The 8,085-nt window shown below is 42.9% G+C and overlaps 1 protein-coding gene across 1 annotated transcript; it reads right to left on the reverse strand.

Annotated features, from left to right (window-relative positions):
• Positions 1-2,778: 2,778 nt before the first annotated feature.
• Positions 2,779-6,271, reverse strand: drd4-rs (dopamine receptor D4 related sequence; the record flags this gene model as incomplete). Its single annotated transcript, XM_080851128.1, has 4 exons — positions 2,779-2,981; positions 3,890-4,647; positions 5,546-5,658; positions 6,026-6,271. 4 exons carry the CDS (start codon positions 6,269-6,271, stop codon positions 2,779-2,781), a joined length of 1,320 nt encoding a protein of 439 aa, XP_080707254.1.
• Positions 6,272-8,085: the final 1,814 nt, after the last annotated feature.

Consider the following 8,085-nt stretch of genomic DNA (forward strand, 5'->3'; position numbering starts at 1 on the left):
TGTTTTCTTGTTCCAGTATGTGTAAATAATAAGCCACTTAATTGTCTTGTTGCAAAAACTGACAATCGAGTTTGACCATCCGATTTTATAGGTTCTGAGCGTGACGTAGCTTGTTTGATTGTGACGTAAGTGGGACTTGCAGTGGGACTTGCAGTGGGACTTGCTGCGGGAAACGATAACCCATAGTGCCTACGGGAAACGGTAAAATACAAATATCTCGCGATCTATGAATTCAAAAATCTTCAAAATCAAGGATGCACAGGTTCATGACATGCGTAAGCTACATGCGAAATCTCATAACTAACGTAACTAATGTCAGGGAGATACGCCCTAGACAGACTGACACACACACACAGATTTCTGGATTTATAGATAGATGTTAGGCTATAGCTCACAGGCCTACTTGAAATATTCAATTCATTAATTTTGGGGAGGGGGGGGGGGGGGGTGTTGGGTCTGTGTAGAGTGTCTTAACGCTGCATAGAACATCCTTAGGTCATATATATCGGACATGCAATACAGAGCTTGAAGTGTGGTAAATTGATAGTGTCAAGTGCCTGGCCTGGAAATTATGATGGCCAGTGCACTAAGGATGGAGAGTGCCCCTCACATTGATTCATTCTGGCCTGTTTCCGTGGTTACTTAGAGGTCCAAAGTGAGTCTTTCATCCCTTTTGGAGCTCTAAAAGCTCAGACACCTTCTGCACGCTTCAGCTCACACAGGCAGATAGCACACCTCTTCCCTGCTGGGCTTCCTTTTAAATGAAGTCTAACACCGAAAAACTAAATAAAACCCACTACAAAGCACATTTACAATGGCAGAATGACTCGAGTGAGATTAAAGTGGCATGGTGTGATTTATAATGATTCACAGCAAAGTGGTTTGTGAATTCTCAATTCTACCAGCCACTGATATGTTATTTTTACCACCCACCATTTTGTAGTTGCACTTTTGTGTGTAACTAACCTTTGTGTAATGTTTATCTTGATTAAAATACATAAATAAATGCAGATCACCTCTTTTGGCATGTTTGTTGCCCACTATAAAGCTGTTGCTAGTCTAGCTTTCGGCTGCAGCGTGTTGTCGACAGTGGGAACAAAACATTGACTGACTAGCTTACTAGTCGTAGAGAAGCCAGTCACGTAACTTACCACTGTCAGCTATTCTCACTGAAAAATCCCCTTTTCACTTTGGTTTGTGAAATCGAGTTGCCTTCTTATATCAGTCGCTCTCTTTATATGTGCGATGTATCGAGGTTAATTTAATATTATTCCTGTTTTTCCTTGATTCATCAGATCAGCACCAGACAATAGTGGGTCAGTGGACAGTGCTGTGTGTATCACATCCCCTTCTGTTTGATGGACTCAGGTTTCAATCTGAGCATCACAGGAGGAACAGGAAAAGCAGCTGTCTGGTAGTGAGCATACATCATCAAAATAGATGACAGGCATGGGTGTCACGCATGAACTAAAATGGCATGATTGCCTTGTGCTACCTCATGATTACCTGTGCTCGCCAAACCAACCACCTGACCCAAGTAAATAACATGATTACCTGTGCTTTCCAAACCAACCATGTGACCCAAAGGGGCTAAATGCATTTATAATGGGCTCATTCTCTCTGTGTTTTCAGTCTCTCTGTTGAGAATTACACATCTTGCTTTTTATTTATATCAAACCTCCATCTGTCATTTAATCTCATTCAATTAATTAAAATAAATTGCTCCAAAACGAATGCAATTCCTTACATTTTTATGATATACCACAGCATCAATATGAAATACAGCTGAAATGAACACAGCAGTCTCCTTGTAGAACATTTGAAGCACTTACATAGACTTTGGATGTAAGAAATACGATATGTTTAATATCCGCAGAATGATAATTACCCCTGAAATATAGCACACCATTCAATATTCTCTACTATCACATTTTAATATCAGTACATTTTATAGACGCTTTTATCCAAAGCAACTCAAAAGGAAGTATTCACATTTTACACTGATAGCACACTGCACATCAGGAGCAATTAGGGGTTCAGTGTCCTGCTCAAGGACGCTTCGACAGTGAATCGAACCTTCTGTTTACTAAACGTCTTCTCTACCTCCTGTACCACTGTCCACTGTATCAGTACAATAAACACATTTACTGCAAAGGAGTCATTTGGGTTAACATACTTATTTACAGCACACCATTGGCCATCAGTATAGGGTTGGAAAAACAGAGTCGTCAAACAATACCAAACATTTCTGATTTTTTGGCGTTTCCTATGTTTGAATAATTAACATTGAAAAGTATTTTAGCTAGACACCATCACTGGATCGTGCCTATGACTGTGTTCATTGCCAGACATAAGTGTATGCGTATTCAATGGCAATGATTGTGTTAGTAAACGCATAAACAAGGTAATGTTTAATCAGACAATAAAAGAATATATTCACGTTGAGATGGAAGGGTTGGAAACTCAATGAATTGTCATAAAATGGAGTGAGTTTATCTGTACATTACATGCGCATCAAGTACAGTCAAGACTCTTCTGAAGACATGTTCACATATTTTATGCCTCTGGGCCAAGATACTAACAGTATTCTGCAGTGTACCTCAAACAATCATTGAAAAAGGATTGCGAATATATTACAAGGCAAGCAGCAGCATCTTTTTTTGTGTTCAGTCATATTGACTAAGGCTTCGTTAACATCTTGTCATTCCACAGTGACCCCATATATCTGAGGGTCTTCAGTATGTCTTTTTTTTACCCCTTGGTGGAGAAATGTAGGCTTCAGGTCCGACAGCAGAGGAGCTTGTGAAAGACGTTCCTGAACTCTGCATTGAAGGCGGTGTAGATGATGGGGTTTACTGCACTGTTGACGTAGCCCAGCCATGTCACAACACTGATGAGTTGCGGCTGGATTTTGCAGGTGACACAGAGGACATTGGTGACATGAACTACAAAGAAAGGGGTCCAGCAAGCCAAGAACACACCTGTGAGATGAGAGGAGAGATCAGGTTACAGAGAAGGGAGTCCACACTGGAATCAGGAAAGGCTGGAACGGAAAAGGACAGGCTTAGTACTCGTCCCCAATAAATGAAAATGAAAATGAAGTGCTACATATCTATCCATGCAACTCAGACACACGCACACGCACACGCACACGCACACGCACACGCACACACACACACACGCAGTAATGTGGTGATGACTTTAAAAAGTATGTACTGATAACATTTTAGAAGCCAACAGTGCAGGGGAGAGCAGGAAACATGCTTAATGGGTATTAGCCAGACCCAGCAGGACAGAGAAAGCTGCAATTTTCTGAAATGCATCTCTGTGTTGATGGGCTGTGTCCTTTACTGAGCTATTTGTTTAACAGCTTCAGGGTTGTTTTCACAAACACAGGCCCTCCCTTACAATAAAGGCCATCATTAATCTCCCTACTCACAGTGAATTGTCAAATAACAAATATCGTTCTGATTTACTTATTGCTTATAGATAGTTAATTTGATGCTCATCTTCAGTTATTCCTAACAGTTCTTTCCTCAATCGAAGATCGATTCTGGTGAAAGGTTGTTGATGTTAGAGCTCAATAGCCAATGAAACTACAACCTTCCTTTCTGTGCTCATGAAGCAGAGCATTGATTGGCTACAATAGTGTATGGCCCGGGCCAAGGTTTCCCATTTGCACAGAGCGCGCACACACTGAATGGACAGCTAGATGAACGTTAGAAGAATTTAGCTCAGTAAGCGAAATTTAGCTCAGTTTTTTAGGCAATAGAAACTGAGCTACTATTCTGTAGATTCCATTAACTGATATTTTCTTTATTATTTTTTTTATTTTTGATTTTTTTACAAATTCACAAAACTTTGACTCTACGGCATTGTGTCAACATACCTACAACCACAGGCAGCACCTTCATGGCCTTGCGCTCCCGCCCACTCACACGGCTGCTTTTACTGTGGCGCCGCGACCTTCGGGATCCATGGTTCTTAGCAAGCCCATTCTCCTTTGGTCCACTTGCATTACGCGGTCTGTCCGTGGGCTCAGCATCCGACGCACTGTCCAGTTGAGTGGTCATGGGGTCACTCTCTGTCCCCAACGGTAGCTGAACCTCGTCTGTTGTCAGGGTTACCGGGCTGATGGGACTCAGTGGGTTGTTTGGTGTTGTGGTGTCGGGGGAGACTGGAATTCCAGGTGTAGCAGAGATTATGGGTGTAGCGGGTGTGGCGGGTAATGAGTTGGGCCGGTGGCCTCCTGGCACAAGGGACACAACCTTTCCCCTTTCCTGGCCCTTCTCCTTCTGCAGGGCGGGGCCCAGCCTCAGGGACAGGCTCTGGGCCCCCCTCGCTGGCCGCCTGAAGTGGGAGCGGCTGCGGCCTGAGCTCCAGCGCCGCAGGCCCCTGAACATCCAGTAGTACAGCAAGAGCATGACTGGGCATGGCACGAAGAAGGAGCAGATGGACGAATAGACCACAAAACGATCGTCCTCCAGCTTACAGACGTTTGGGTTCCGCTTTGGCACCTGGTTCAGTCCAAAGATGACTGGGCTGGCCACAGTCAGTGACAGCAGCCATGTGGCACCAATCAGAGCTAGCTGGCGCATGCTAAACTGGTTTCTGTTGTACTTAAGGGGGACAACAACAGCAATGTACCTGAATGACAAACAAAAATAAAACATTTTTAAAAAGCAGATTCAATTATTCATCACTCCACAAACCACAAAGCTGATTTTCAGTTACAGACCCTGGAACTGGCATAAAGACAATACACAACATTTTCAAATTCTGGGAAAATATTTCTGGTAACATTTGGATATTGAAAACGGGTAGCAGTAGAATATGGTGAGAAACAACAAAACTATTTTTACTCAAAAGAATCTGAGGTCTTCTCTGTGTACAGAATTATGTATTTATTACCGAAATGATGTAACGTTTAATTAGATAAATACGAGTAAAGGTGTTTATTAATACTGTTTGGATGATCACTTCATCCTCATACTGCTGAGGGTAGGAGTTATTGATGTTATGTTTCAAAATGATGTGAATATTTTGACAGAAGGGGACGTCAGTACGCACAGGTTGAGGTTGGTACTCACGGGTGAATATGCTTGGAGAGGGGATGTAAAAATAGAACACTAGAATATGCAGAACAGATTCATTTTATCACATGAAAATTTCATGATCACCTCAACAGTGACTTAGATGAGCTACATTTATTATCATGGAGTCACTGATTGGTTGCTGTCTGATCTAGCCTGTAAAAGAACCAACCGACCACAAAAGCCTTGGATGTTATTTGGTGAACTGATCAGAGGCAGTTTCCTGTAGGGAAAGGCTGTAATACCCGAGCTGTAATAACCCTGCCCTCTCCTTTATCTGTATCTGGCATTATCTGTAAACGTGTCTAGAATCCTGACAGTAGACCAGGGATGTTGCCTTTGACAAAGACATTATTGTTTTTATACAATGTACTAAAACTGTTTCCCAAGGTCATTACTCAATCCAGTTTCCGTGTCTATCTGGCGGAAGTGAGATGAGGTGTCAGTCTCACCTGTCCACACTGATGGCACAGAGGTTGAGGATGGAGGCCGTGCACAGCATAACATCCATAGTCATCAAAGCATCACAGATAAACATGCTCAGGGTCCACACTCCTCCAAGAAACTTCATCAGGACACAAAAAAACACACGGCAAAGTCAAGTACATTACATATTATCACATTAAGCAGCAGTGTTTTAAAGGAGGACGGTCTGCCCTAGGTTTGAATGTGTACGGGAGCAGAGTTCATAACAAGTCATTCATCTAATGGACATGTCAGGAATGACAAGAGAAGGAACAGAAGAAGAGAGGAGAAGAGAGGGCGCTGAGTGTGTTTGAATGACCATGAAGATATGGAAGTGTCATAATCACAAGGGCTAAATGACAGCACAGATTATTAGATGTGCTTCAGGAGAGAGATACTGCACTCAGTATGATTACATGCCTATGATGTCTGTATGAAATGGCTGGATAGATTTGACGTGACTTTACCTCCGAGTAGACATACAGAGGCAGCACCAGCACGGCCAGCAAGAGGTCTGACACAGCCAAGCTGACGATGAAGTAATTAGTAGCCGTTTTCAGTGACCTCTCCGTGAGAACACTCAGGCACACCAGAACGTTCCCCAGGATAATGATGAGGATGAGCGGAACGCCGCACACCAGAGCCAGGTAATTGTACCCCCCAGGAGACACGTATTCGGCCCAAGGGGACGCACTGGGCGTCAAATTGACCATGCTGGTGCCCCTGCCTCCAGGCTCTGCTCTGTGGTTAACATCTGTGAAGGGAATCACATCAGATTGATACTTAACTTAATTGCCATTTCATGTGGTTGGGTGCGTGGGTTGGCATTCGGTAAGGCTGCAGACGAACACCAAAAAACAAGATTCCTACCTTGGTAAAGCCAAGCCCAGCATCATGTCAGCATTGGTGTCGGTGGCCACTGTCTGATTGAGGGCAGGAAAATATGACATCCATATTCTGTGCTTGAAAAACTTGCTGGTCATGTTATGAGAGGTCATGAAGTCACAGGCTGTATTGGAAAAAAGGAGATTTACCGGATTACATATCAGTTTTTTCTTGCCTATATTTTGAAGAATTTAAAGTATCAAGAACATGCACAATTGCATATACCAACTAAAAGCAACGGTTGCTAGTGTGACATGAACACTTTTGTTAGTAGTGTGTCATCTTGACACTGGTTGAATGTGATCATTTATTGTTTTGTTGTGTTCATCATCTGTGTGTATTGGCCATGATAGCTCTGAGAGGCACATCAGAGAAGAGCAGTCTCTGTCAGATCATTTGAAATTCTCTCCATTACAATGGAGGTTAACGTTGCCATGACACCAAACCTGTGCTTGTAGGAGAGAAAGGAAAGCACTTGTAGACATGCAGATTAAAATACATCCTCCTCAACCTTTTCTTTCCTGTTTTACTGGGAGGCAGCAGCATGCCTACTCTTCATATAAAGAAAGACAAACTTCACAGGAAGCTGAGTTCTACAGACTATATTAAGTTCATAAAAACTTAAAAAGGTGTTTTTGTTGTTGTTTGTGTTGCAAACTTGTGCAAACTTGTTGTCTGTTTCTGCTGATGAAGCTATTGGTACCGCTGATGTATAGAGCTGTCTGGAAAGAGTGTTTCGAGGCATGACACCCCAGAGATGTATTATGTGGATTTTAATTGAAATCTGACAAGGTATTTGAGATGACTGCTTAATCCCCTGCTGAAAGAGATAAACAGAGAGACACACTCAGAAAGAGAGAGAGAGAGAGAGAGAGAAAGAAAGAAAGAAAGAGAGAGAAAGATATCCATAGAGAGGCTGTTCACACGAGGTATTGACATGTGTCTTGGGTTATCTGGTCACAAGTAGACAGCTCTAAGTACTTCAGTTCACACCTGGCGTTGGAATGGAAAAAAAGCCCATACTCTGTGCCCAATGCACTCAGATGATTTGAGAACCATTAAGAATCAAGGTTAAAAATCTATCTTTGCACTGCACTAATCTTTATATTGGCTATCTACGCTTCTATTAACTAAATAACCTAAAGGCTAGTCTTGTGATTCTCGATATTCAAACACTCTGATGTTGCAACCAACTGAATAGTCAGTTGAGTAGGTGGTCCTTCAACGTGGCCAGGACACATTTTCAGACACACTTGTAAAAGAACGTGGCCGTATGTGGCCCAGACCACCTCTGAATGGGGTCTGGGTGATGGGAGCTCAATGTGTCCTGTGACGGCCATGTCTGGCCTTCCCTGGCCCGGCCACCTTGTGTGCCTGTGCTCTCTCTCTTTGTCTGTGGTAGGTGGGTTGAGGCACAGGTGCGGTGGGTTCTTCCTGATTGGCAGAGGTATAAGAGGTCTGCTCTCCCCGTTCCTCTCTGACGGTATTTGGCTTTCGTTTATGTTTTTCATTCTACTGACACCCCTCAACACTGACTGTCACCACATTTGTGCTTTCTTCCACTATACTGACGTTCTTGTCATTCTTCATTCATTTTTTAATAAATTAACTTATTAATTGCAACTTGCATTTGGCCTCCCCT

The sequence above is a fragment of the Sprattus sprattus genome (assembly GCF_963457725.1).
Source record: "Sprattus sprattus genome assembly, chromosome: 14".
Lineage (NCBI taxonomy): Eukaryota > Metazoa > Chordata > Actinopteri > Clupeiformes > Clupeidae > Sprattus > Sprattus sprattus.